This window comes from Sceloporus occidentalis, unplaced genomic scaffold (genome assembly GCF_023333645.1).
Source record: "Sceloporus occidentalis isolate IW3139 unplaced genomic scaffold, rSceOcc1.0.p SCAF_38, whole genome shotgun sequence".
NCBI classification, from domain to species: domain Eukaryota; kingdom Metazoa; phylum Chordata; class Lepidosauria; order Squamata; family Phrynosomatidae; genus Sceloporus; species Sceloporus occidentalis.
The window spans coordinates 4,014,729-4,028,548 of NW_028317018.1; the positions used below are offsets into that span (position 1 = coordinate 4,014,729).

A 13,820-nucleotide genomic window follows, 5' to 3' on the forward strand; every position below is an offset into this window, starting at 1 on the left:
TCAACAATCATAAAAACTGATAAATGAAATTAATAAGGCTTGAAAAACTTAAAGCCTTAATTATAATCCAACTAAAGCAAACTCATATTTTCACAGTTCTATGCGCATTAATAACTTTAATCACATTTGAATCGCGTTTGTTTAATTAGATTACATACCATGTGGTTTTCACAGGAATGCATTAAATTAACTGTGAACAATGTATAATCACAATCATAACAAGAAAGAGTTGTTGATAATATCAATACAACTACTTTGTTTCTTATAATTTCAACCAGAGCACATCTGTCCCTTTTTCCATTAGGAGAATATGGAAATTAGGAGATATGTAGCCACAACACTTCTCTACAGCTTTGTTGCTGAAAGAACTAATTAGCCGTATTTAAAATGTTGTTTGTATGTGTTTGTATATGGGAAGCAAAATAACAAAAACAGCAATTATACTTATGGATGGTTAATTGTATTTTCAAAATATTAATTTTAGTTATTAACTTTACTAACCAACTGAAGTATAGTATGAAAATATTTGTTAAATACAAATACTGCACATGTTCCACGGAAGTCCACTGACGCTGAATTGTCTCAAAGTTTGGATGCTTAAATGATTTTTTAAATTTGTTCTTAACCTATGGACACTTGATATGCCATGTGCTTACACAATCCACTTGCCATTCATGGCTGCTACTGCACTTCATGCTTAAAAATTATTTATTTCATTGAGAAATTTGTGGTAGAATGTGTATACAAAGTGTATATAACATACACTTTGTATACAAATTCTACCACAAATTTCTCAGTAAGTTCCAGGTCCTGTTGCTCTTACCTGGCTCGTCTAGCCCTAGCCTTCATTACTGTTAGGACTCTATTGGCTTATTTCTTATACATCTCTTGTCCTGCTGCCACGGGCTGGGATGAAAGTAGATAAAATGGTGTCTTTAGGGATGATCTAAAAATAAATACATCTTCCGTAGATATTTATTGGAAATGCAAAGTGTCCTTGGCTCGTAGAAGACTTTGGTATTTATGCAAATGCTCTGGCCACCTAAACTGCTTACTGATTTAGCAGCACAGTTATCTATTTCCTTTCAATCACTTATGTATACGTTATTTTATAATAAGAACCAGTGAGAACGTGCTGAATGCTACCATAAATCATTACCCGAGAATCAAGCATGTTATAAGCACTTGGCTACACCATACAACATACGGTAGAGCCTCAGATGTTCTTAATTGTCAATAGCCTTTCAAACTATAAAGTAGCCATTGCATGTTTGTCCTTGTAAGGTACTTACTGGATTCCATTATTCATGTGATCATTTTAGCAATTACTTTTGAGCCAGGCAGTAATGCGTCTAAGTTCAGTAATGTCCAACAAAGCTTCCACGTCACCAGTTGAGATGGAAAACCTTGATATTTTCATTTTCTGTGTTGTGCTACTCAACCAAAGAGCCAGCCTTGCTTGGTGTACTATAAATGTGGTGCTTTGGCTTCTTGTGTATGGCCTTAGCTTTCCCAAATTTATGACTGGTGCTATGATGGTTTTCCTTAGTATCTTTTAACCCGGGCCTGCATTCGACTCTCTGGGATTTAGTGAATTGAATCTAAAAATATGCTGTCTGTAATCGATTGTTTCAAAATGAATTTAATTACCTTGCCTAAAGACATGTATGGTAACAAGACAAGTGTGGAGTTGTGAAAACTTGAGTTTGAAAGCCTTTAGCCTAGGTGTATGTAAACTTCATTTATGAAGTAATAAAATAGCTGGGTGTGTGTAAGCTATTTTAACTCCTATAACAGTTATACTAATGGTACAGCACAGAAAAGAACTTCACATGTCTCACTACATGTAATATGAATAACATGGAAAACCAAAACAAAAGGTGAATTACCGTATTTGCTCGATTATAAGACGAGGTTTTTTTCAGAGCAAATGCTCTGAAAAATACCCCTCGTCTTATAATCGGGGTCGTCTTATAATCAGACCTCAAATAGGTCTGACTATGAGACGACTAAGATCCAGATCCCCCCGCCCCACTTACCGGTACTTCTGAGTCCCCGGTGTGTAGCTGGGGCAGCGTGTAGATGTCTACGCGATTCGGTGCGGGGAACTCTGATCTCTGACAGTCGGGGAAGGTCTGCGCGATGGACGCAGACAACCCCCGCTGCTAGCCACGCCTCCTTCCGGCTGCAGCGTAAGTGCGTGGGATCTACACGCTGCCCCGCCTACATGACATGGAAGTTGGAAGCACCGGTAAGTTTGGGGGGGGAGTGTTAAATGGGGGGCATAAGGCATTTCTGGAGGCAGAGTGCTCTGTGAAATGCCTTTTAAGCCCCTTAATGCCACTCTGCCTCCAGAAATGCCTTTTTAACCCTCTATACGCGACTCTGCCTCCTGAATGCCTTAAACCTCCCTAGATGCCACTCTTCCCCATAATATGCCTTTTAACCCTCTAAATTCCAGAGTGGCATATAGGGGTATAAGGCATTTCTGGAGGCAGAGTGGCACATAGAGGGTCAAAAGACATATCATGGGGCACAGTGGCATATAGGGTTAAAAGGCATATCATGGGGCACAGTGGCATTTAGAGGGTTAAAAGGCATATCATGGGGCACAGTGGCATATAGGGGGTATAAGGCATTTCTGGGGCAGATGTGCATAACTGGGGGGCAGGTTGGAAAATAGAAGGAAATAAAACCAAAATATTTTTCTCAATCATAGCTTTTATTAAAAAAATAGTTTACATGAATTAACATTTACTGGTAAAACTTTTTTCCTATAGGGTCGTCTTATATTCAGGCTTTTTCTTTTTTTTCCCCTAAATTAATATTCAGATTTGTGGGGTCGTCTTATAATCAAGCAAATACGGTATATCCCAGTGTTTGCACACACTAAAAATAGGATCAAATATGGGTATTACTTTCCTACGTTAGGATCATTCTATGAAATATAAGAAGAAGTGTGGATCCTTGTTCTTCATGAGTAAATGGAAAAACAGAGGAAAAAAACATAGTGTAGAACCGTATAATAGATAATGGCTGCAATAAAATAGATGTGGATTGAGCACTATATCCTTTGGGAGCAGGACATGGCTCCCCTTAGAGGCAAGATTGCCAACTATATAGTGTTACACTATTTTTTTTCTCCGTTAATAATCTCCATGACCTAAACATTGGAGAAGTAAGCTTTACAACCCATAGGAGCCGGGCACGGCTCCCCTGAAAGGCAAGAGTTGAGTCAACATCTATTATATCACTGAGATGACACTATATGGCCATGCTTAAGCTGAAACTACATCAAGTATACCCCCAATTTTAGCAAGTCATATGTAATTTTACATGGCTATATTGCTTACCAAGGGGCTAAATCGGTAGGACTGTATTGTCTTTTAACCCACTGAGGCTCTCATGCAAGGTTTGGTCAGAACGTACAACTATGGAGAGCACACCCTAAAGGAGAGCACACCCTAAAAAGCATACACATTCAGATTCCAGGGACAACAACAATGATGGAACCCCAATATTTATGCTTCAGCTAGGTGCTTTTAGTATTTACTTGGATGTGTGCTGATTTCTTCCTTTGTCATTTGTTGTGTGGTCATTTCAGCTTCACCCTGGAATTTAAATGTGTATGCTTTATAGGGTGTGCTCTCCTTTCTGTATATTTTTGTGCATAGTAAGCTGTAAATAGGCTTAATAATTCAGATTTTTTTCCTGAATTATTGTAGGTATGAGTTGCATTACGATTATAGAGGTTTTCATACTAAGAGGTAAAAGAGTCTATGAGCTACTAAAGTGTCTAGTTAATTGGACGTTTTGTAAAAACTTCATAGACCAGATTGCCAATGTCACCTTTTATAAGGTACTTAATTTGCAGTGGACAAAACCAATCCTGTATTATTGTACTTTATCTATTTTGATCAGAACATCTGCAGGCTAATACTCTTCTTGTTGCACCACATTCCATTGTAATTACATCACTTTTTTATAGAGGGGTGTTCTCTTAAATTTTAAATGTCTAAAAAGACTTGGGTCACCAACCTACTCGAGAGGGTAGTAAGACTTTTTTGGGCTTCATAGTATGTGATAGAATACTTCATAGTTACTGCATTTAGTGACGGAGTACACATCACTTGTAAATGCAGCCATTTAGTAGGCTTTGTTGCCTATTAATAAAGTGGTGAAGGAGTTTTGCTGTAATCACAACACAGCAGATAAATATTGGATACAACTCAAGTCAGAACTCTTGCACTCATTTCATCAAAATTCATCAAATTATAGCAGTTAAAAATTTATTCAAAGCCAACACCCATTCTGACACACGTTCTATTCTGACAGAATCTACTGTGTTGAACAATCTATAATCAATAGTCTCTGTCAGTATGTACTTAAGGCCGGTATTCGTTGAGAAAGAAAACAAGACGTGCATACAACACTAAAAACTAAAACTGGCAGATGTACATAAATGAATTATCTTTTTACAATAAAATTAAGTCAACAGTTTATCCAAATATCTTGTGCACTCTCATACAATTCAAAGGGCAATTGCAGACTGAAAAAAACACCCTGGGGTTATTAAGACCCAGACATGGAGAAGTGCACTACTATTATGAAAAGTAATCCAATTCCCTATTCCTTTTGACCTTCGATAAACTGGGTTGCCATGACAACAAAACTATGCTTAAAAACCACAATCTATTTTTCTCACTCCCTCCCAGATTCAATTCTGGGGGTCATGTTTTCTAAGAGACACTGTCAGCCATTTACATGAATATTATAACATTGAAGCATGTTAGCTGGTCTTCCAGATTGACAAACATTATGCTATATTTTACAGAATTTCAAATACAGAATGTTATAAGGTTGTTCAGAATTTAAATATGCAACATGAAAGAGAAGTGGCATAGATGGGAACTGATATCTTCCACGCCAATACACTCTTTGATGACAGTATACTTATTCATATTCTAATTAAATTGCTGAGTAGGTATTCTTACATGATTATGGATGTCAATGACTGCAAATTATGAAGTTTTACTCAAAGCCAGACAGGTACCATCTAACTTTCACTAAAACCTTTCTGGTGGGATCAACAAAGATGTCAAATGTAGCTCACAACTGGCTTTTCATATGTGGTTCCCTTTAAAAACATTTAAAAAAAACTGTGACTTCCTTCCCATAAGCTGCTATTGCTATAGACGTATTGGAAAATGAGAGAAAATTAAAGAATCCCAAAATGGATACAAAATGGACAAAGGATATGAATAGATATTAGAAAATAAAAATACATTTCTCCTTTAAGGTGGATTAAGAATACATGTTTTGTACCTGAAAGTATCAAATGGTTACAAAGCTAGACTTGCTTAAAGGTAATCAGAACACATCGAGCTCTAAAAACTAAAGCAAATATTACCAGACATCCTCTGCGTCTTCATCACATTCTGCCCCAAATTGGCATATATCACACGTAGATGTCTCTTTTTGACTGGTTTCACCAGATCCTTCATTCGCTGAAAAACACAAGATTAAAGACAATATAAGACCAACACAATAAATGCATGTTGCATTCTAATTACCGTGCATGGTAAATAAACATATTGTTGTGCATGCTGGTCTTGAAAAAGCAAATTACTACAATGAGCTTGGAAACCTGGACCTGGTTAATTAAGAACTACTTCCACAAACCATGTACATTTTACTCCTTGGGTAAACCACATTATCAGGCTAGATCCATCAAACAAAGCCAATAAAATTAAATCATCCAACAATCCAGCCTAGGACCAATGGTAAACACAATGCTTCTATGAGAAACATTGCCTGAAAATTGTCAGGCATGTAAATTTGGCACCTGGACAGTCCTGGAATTGATATATATGTCCCAGGTCCCCTCTTTAGAGTCAGGAAAATACTGGCCGATGGCCATGTTCGTCTACATTCCACAATAAGAATGACCAGGTTTTCTACGTATATTTTCTATTTTTCTGATGCAGCTGATGGGTATCCATCACTACATGCTAGTGAAAGGATTGTCCTTTCATTTTGTCACTTCTCTCGTTTTCATTCTCTTCTTTCATCTTTCTCTCTCCTGTCTTTTTTTCTCTTGTCTTTTCTCTTTCCTCTTGTATCTCTTTTTTCACTCTCCTATATGTTTTCTCCATTTCCATTCCATGATCTGCTTACTCTTTTCACTCTTTTTTTCTCATTTAAACACTTTCACAATATCCCAGCTATCTTAAGATGTTTTTTTGGTTCATCTTAAACCATTTTGTTTTGTAAGAAGAAGAACTTGTCCACTACTTTCTTTAAATCATATATAGAAAACAGTAACATGACAATATAAATAAATATATTTATCGGGGGGGAAATTGAAGGAAGTATTAGCCAAATTCTCAGCTGAGGACAAATGGCCTCCCAACCGTATCACTAGTCAAAACACACCAGTAAGGATGCCAAAGATTGGGACTGAGTAAGGGAACATTGGGACTGAGTAAGGTTTATAAAGCCACATTGTCAGTTTAAGGGAGCTGACATACAAATGGAAACAGGAAAAGATTAACGCAAGTAACATGTAACAGAACGGCTACAAATTACACAGACAACTACACCAGACTAATCTCATCAGACAGATAACAATGACGAATACACAACTCTATTGTGTACTGTGTGTACCTGCTATTGCATGGCTCTTTTCTACATACAATGACATCAGGCATAGGAAGAGTAGTGCAGCTAAAATCAATATGCTTCCCGATACTCAGTTTTCCATATTTATAGCTTACATACTAAATAGTCAAACATTTATACAACAGAGAGACACTTTTTGCTTAACGCTCCTAAAAACATAAAACCATCCCTGCTTGGGGGTCATCCTTGACTCTAACCTTTCCTTCATCCCTCTCATTCAGTCCCTTGCAGATCCTGCCACTTGCACCTAAAATACATCTCTCGCATCTGCCCATTCCTCAAACAAGAATCCACAAAAACTCTGGTTCATTCAATTATCATTTCCCATCTTGACTACTGCAACACTCTTCTCTTGCCATTCCACTGTCTCGACTCTCTCCTCTACAGTCTGTCCTAAATGCTGCTGCTAGGCCTATCTTCCTTGCACTCCACTCCTCTTCTGCTTCCCCATTCTGTGAAACCATCCACTGGCTCCAAATTACCTTTAGAATTAAATTTAAAATTCTGGTACTAACATATAAGGCCCTCCATAACGCTGCTCCTCCATACATTTCTGCCCTCATAAGCAAATACTCTCCTACTCGATCCTTACGTTCTTCCCATGGGCTAAGGCTCTCCTCCTCTTTATCACCTCTTCCTTTTCCCGTCTAAAAGACTTCATTTGGGCTGCCCCATATCTCTGGAATCTACTTCCACCGGACCTTCAGCATTCACCCTTTCTCCCAACATTTTAACATCAAAACTCACTTCTTCAGAGAAGCATACCATCTTAGCTGCTCCCTGTCACTGATGCAACTACCACACTACCTCTCACCCTTTCTCTGTGCCTTATGTTTGTTCACCCCATTTCCTCAAGATTGTAAGCTTGCGAGCAGGGCTCTCTCCACCTAATGTATCGGTTTGTCTTAGTCTGTCAATTCTCGTCTTGTCATACCCTTTGAATATATGTATTGTATTAAGGGCTGCGTGGATTGTTGGCGCAATATAAATAAAAGATATTATATATATATATATATATATATATATATATATATATATATATATATACACACACATACACACACAGAAAAGCCATGGTTTGTATTCTGTTTTATTAGCCTGCCAAACCCAGCTACCACAATATAATTTATTATTCTTGTGCTTTTTTTTTCTAAAATATTCTCCTATCCAGTGCTTGAAACTTCTGCATACAATATTAAAATATTCAGATTTTCTGTTGAGTGTAACCATGGAACTCAATTTATTTCAGAGAGTGTGTATGTCTACAGATTTCACCTCCTCTGCTCATAAAAAAATGTGTGATGAAGTGAATCAGAATATTGCTATTGCAGATAACACAATAGTCTATAGCACCCATTAACATGTAGCTCCCTCTTCAAACCTCATAACTTTTCATAGATATCTATCTTCTAGAGAGAGAGAGAGAGAGAGAGACAAACAGACAGACAGAGAGTGGATATTTCCACTATACTAATTACTGGTATTTACTTAAAGTAATAATAACAATAATGACAATAACAATTTAGTCCACGTACAAAACCAAACACAGCTATTTAGGGAAAAGCTAGCGTCAGTTTGGAGTCTACTCCACAACTTTTGCAGGAAAATTGAACATCACCATTAACTCCTCTGGCAAACCATAGCCCTGCCCCAACAAAGCCCACATTTTCAAACAAAATATCTCAAAAATAATTGATTGACAAAGTTATACATAGTTTCAAGAAATAGTTATGGGAAAAGGTGTATGTAACAGGTCCGCTTTGAAATGCTTTTCTGAACCTAAAGTATTATATTGTGTCCACACATTCTTCAAGATCTGCTGCAGACCAAACCTCTGGGCCAGCTACGGCTTTTGGTTCAGTAGCTGACCAGAAGGGGGACAATAGGAGAGTGTCACTGTGCAACAAATATACTCTAGGTCTAGGAGTTAATAATAAAACATTTTAACTGTATTTTTTCACATTATCAATATTATGCAGAATTTGTGTAACGTGGGAGTTTTTTTTGTAGTATACAAAAGTTGTATTTTCATCAAAGCATATCTGACATGCTACAACATGAATACACTTGTATCTGGTCAATCAAAATATAGCAATTAATACTAAGCATTTACTATAGTTCAAATTGAAAAAATGCATTACTACAATGACGCTATATCATCATCAAACTGTATCTATCAAAATTGTATCTATATAGACAAACAGTGATGGTTACGTATCTATTTATTAACAGCAGCAAAGAAGGTTAAAGTCCAGACTTGGCTATGAGTTCAATCTGGGCTCTTTTAAGTACTAGCTGCTCAATGGGCTACCTGGCAGAGATGTATCAAGGCAAATAAAACCATTTTATGAAGAGCTTTGAAAGTTCTCTGAAATAGATTCACTGCAAATAATAATCATACAAGATTTCATGACATTTGTACTGGCAAAAAAATAGTTCCTTTACTAGAGGAAGACAGTACAAGGCATCTAAAAATATCTTAGTGTTCAATATGAGGCATTACACTTATTTCAGAGCAGCAATAATTTCGTAGACCTTGCTTCCCATATTCTGCTGCCTGCATGACTGCAGAGATGACTATTTTTATCATTATTTTCCCCCCATTCTTTATTTCCGCATTTCAAACTGTGAAGATGAGAGGCTTGATAAACACGGATATCTCAAGAAGAGTAATTTTCTTGAAATTTCCCAGGGCTGCAGAAGACTGATGCACAAGATGTTCATTTTTAAACCTGGCTTTATTTTAACAACTCACACTTGGTCAAACTAAAAAAGTACATTTCCTCAGTGGAAAATACCATGCATTTTATATTCTGCTTTATACCTATATATATTTTGTTATTATCATAGGGAACGCAGAATAAAAAAGTAAGACACAAAAGATCAGCATGCATAAAGAAAATTATTATATTTGTATACCAGAATTGTCATCGTATTTCATTGTCATGTTTTCTGGAGAGGACGACTCCTTGATGCGAGATGGATGGATTGTTGAACAAAGGATTGTGCCAAAATTGAGTTTTTCACCTTCTAACTGGTCCCGCCTTAGATTGAGCCTTTGAGTTTGAGTGGCTCTGGGACTTGATGATGATCTACTTAGTCACAATTGAGAAACAGGTTTGAACGACTATAGTTAAAAATCTGTATTATTTATTCCATTTCTTCTAAAATGTCCTATACAGAATTTAATGATAGACTCTTTTTAACTATAATTACAGTCCAGTGACTTTGGGAACTAAAAACAGGAACCAGTGAGATCAGGATTGAAGAGGTCAATAATGAAAACCAGGTCACAACAGAAAATCAAAACCATGACAGTGACGCTGGTACTCTGTCTGTTTTACATCAGGTGTTATATCCCCTGCATCATCTAGAGGCCAACCTTTTAAATGTAGAACCTGAGCCTAAGTAATATAACAACTGAACCTGATTACCTATAGTAGGTGTAGTAGTAGTACCTTTAAATATCTGTTGTGGCTTCCAGTCTATGCCTTTGCATTGTGGTGTATATGAGTTTGGTTCCTGCGTCCTATTTGTGACCTTCTGGTGATCTTCTGGTACTGACCTGGCTTGCTCGACTACGTTTTCTGTCATATGCCCTGTCAGTGGGCTATTCAGCCACAGCTTTCTGTCCGTCAGTAAGGCCACAGCCTCCTGTTTATAAATTATGGTTCCTGTTCGAGATCCGTGTCCCTATGCTGCCCTGGTGCCATTCCAAAGTCTGTATCACGATGTTTAAGTAAACCAGTCCAGTGACCAAAGGGAAGAGGGACCAAAGTATCATAATTCTGAAATGCACTTAAAAAAATATTCAACTATACTTATTGCCATTAGCGTTTTTCCAACAGTTTGGAAACTAAATCCTTGCTCCAGTGATGTTAAATGACATGCACAATGGAAACCTTAGACTTTCTGTTGAAATCAATCCTCACAAACCTGTGTGAAGTTAACAATGTAGTTTAAATGATGTTTTTTGTTTATCTGGAAATTTAATCTTAGAAGCTGAACAGCAAGAATGTTTGGTTTGTTGACAGCCTTCTCTGGTTCCACATTATTTGTTTGAAATCATATTCTGGTCTAGCACTTGTGCTAAAACATTATTAAGACATCAACTATATCATATTGTCATATTACTATACCAATACATTGAGCCAAATGTTTTCACATCTTATGTTCCACATATATTCATTACTTTTAAACTTAAAATCAATTTTAATTTAATATTATTGTATTTTAGAAAAAAAGAAAAGAAAAAATACAGTTAAGTTTGTTGTGAAATGCACATTTACAAACATATGAAGTACACAAAAAAAGATACTCAAAAAACCAGCATGTTAACTAAAACTTAAACATCCAAAGTCAAGCTACTGGAGTATTTCACATGAAAACAAGTTATTACACTGAAAAGGTAAAGCACAAAGCAACATATTTAATGGGATTTACACGGTCTGTACAATAAAACCAGGAGTCTAAGAAGGAGTACTGAGTTTGTATTCCCAGGGAAATGTGTTTAACATTTCTGCTTTAAGCCTCACAGTAAATCTTCTAGCTGTAATCTTTATGTCTGCCGTTCATATACACTGCATAGCAAAAGCTTGTAATAAGTATTTTTATTATTGCAAGAGCATATCATAGTTTTCACGTTATTATTTTAAGCTCTGTAACTAATATTTCGCTGTGTTCATTAAGATGAAAAAGTATATTCAATTAACAGATGCTACAGTACTTAGAACAGTACATTGACCCTCTAGGCATGATGTCTGTAGCCTTAAGCAAAAACAAAAAAAAAATGCTGTTGAGATAAAATCTGTTTCAAAGTTAATAGGAAATTATATTTATACTCCCTAGAATTTTTTGCTCACCAGATAATGAAGTTATTGTAATTACGAAGAGCTGAAGTTTGACTTGTATCCAGATTCATTATTTCCTAAATAATAATTTTCATATACTTTTTATATCAAATGCTTACACTTGTTAGATAAAATGTTCCACACTTAGAGAGCAGATATACTGGTAGGTTAAAATTATTCAGTTCCAAATTACAACTGTGATTTATTTTTACAGTATTTAAAGAGATATAAAAGTATGGGCATTGTACAGTAATTGGAATGATGCTCCATACTGAATTTAGTTTAGTTTAGTTTAGTAAATGTGATAAATTAAACAGACTAGGTGGAGCAGCACCTTCTTAAAGTGAAGAGCAGTCATGAAAGCCCAAATGTCAAATTCCATTAAGGCTACAGATGGAATAGAAGCTTGCATAGTCAGCCACCAATTGTGCAAGTTCTCCCACTTACAAAGATGAGAGAGGCCTGTAATTTTCACCATAGGTACACTTCAACTATGAGAGACAGAATGAGACAACAAAGTCCATGAATCACACTGTCTGATTTTTAAAGAATTTATTTGCAAATTATGGTGGAAAATAAGTATTTGGTCAATAACAGAAGTTCATAGCAATACTTTGTTATATACCCTTTGTTGGCAATGACAGAGGTCAAACGTTTTCTGTAAGTCTTCACAAGGTTTTCACACACTGTTGCTGGTATTTTGGACCATTCCTCCATGGAGATCTCCTCTAGAGCAGTGATGTTTTGGGGCTGTCGCTGGGCAACACGGACTTTCAACTCCCTCCAAAGGTTTTCTATGGGGTTGAGATCTGGAGACTGGCTTGGCCACTCCAGGACCTTGAAATGCTTCTTACGAAGCCACTCCTTCATTGCCCGGGTGGTGTGTTTGGGATCATTGTCATGCTGAAAGAGCCAGCCATGTTTCATCTTCAATGCCCTTGCTGATGGAAGGAGGTTTTCACTCAAAATCTCACGATACATGGCCACATTCATTCTTTCCTTTACACGGATCAGTCGTCCTGGTCCCTTTGCAGAAAAACACCCCAAAAGCATGATGTTTCCACCCCCATGCTTCACCGTAGGTATGGTGTTCTTTGGATGCAACTCAGCATTCTTTCTCCTCCAAACACGACGAGTTGAGTTTCTACCATAAAGTTCTACCTTGGTTTCATCTGACCATATGACATTCGCCCAATCCTCTTCTGGATCATCCAAATGCTCTCTAGCAAACTTCAGATGGGCCCGGACATGTACTGGCTTAAACAGGGGGACACGTCTGGCACTGCATGATTTGAGTCCCTGGCGGCGTAGCGTGTTACTGATGGTAGCTTTTGTTACTTTGGTTCCAGCTCTCTGCAGGTCATTCACTAGGTCCCCCCGTGTGGTTCTGGGATTTTTGCTCACCGTTCTTGTGATCATTTTGACACCACGGGGTGAGATCTTGCGTGGAGCCCCAGATCGAGGGAGATTATCAGTGGTCCTGTATGTCTTCCATTTTCGAATAATTGCTCCCACAGTTGATTTCTTCACACCAAGCTGCTTGCCTATTGCAGATTCAGTCTTCCCAGCCTGGTGCAGGTCTACAAATTTGTTTCTGGTGTCCTTTGACAGCTCTTTGGTCTTGGCCATAGTGGGGTTTGGAGTGTGACTGTTTGAGGTTGTAGACAGGTGTCTTTTATACTGATAACAAGTTCAAAAAGGTGCCATTAATACAGGTAACGAGTGGAGGACAGAGGAGACTCTTAAAGAGGATGTTACAGGTCTGTGAGAGCCAAATACCTTGCTTGTTTGTAGGTGACCAAATACTTGTTTTACCAAGGAATTTACCAATGGATTCATTAGAAATCCTACAATGTGATTTCCTGTATTCTTTCCCCCCATTCTGTCTCTCATAGTTGAAGTGTACCTATGGTGTACAGTATATTTTTTACTTCATTGTCTGTGTTTTATTGGAATACACTGAGGCGCCATTCAGTTTCATTTTGAATATTTCAGTTCCTCAGTAGAATTTATATGATATAAAAATCTAGATTACTTCCAGCAAGTAGCATTAGTTATTGTACACTTTACCATACCTATTTTATTTTGGAATTTAACAAATTGTGGATGCTATTTGAGCTGATTTGACAATGTGACTCAAATGATCAAGTTCGAATAATATTAGAGTAATTTTCATACTTAAAAGGGACTTCATACATATCATATGTTTGAAGAGCAATATGATAGCCTTTTAAGGCACCTATTTCTTTTTTACCTAATATTTTACATCTATAATATATCATATAATAT

The 13,820-nt window shown here is 37.0% G+C and overlaps 1 protein-coding gene across 1 annotated transcript in view; it reads right to left on the minus strand.

Moving 5' to 3' along the window:
- The window catches only part of LOC149290643 (tomoregulin-2-like), a 298,414-nt gene that overhangs the window by 170,260 nt on the left and 114,334 nt on the right, over window positions 1-13,820 (minus strand). The window contains exon 5 of the mRNA XM_089488490.1: window positions 5,411-5,507. Coding sequence (XP_089344616.1) covers window positions 5,411-5,507 — 97 coding nt within the window. The remainder of the gene's footprint in view (window positions 1-5,410; window positions 5,508-13,820) is intronic.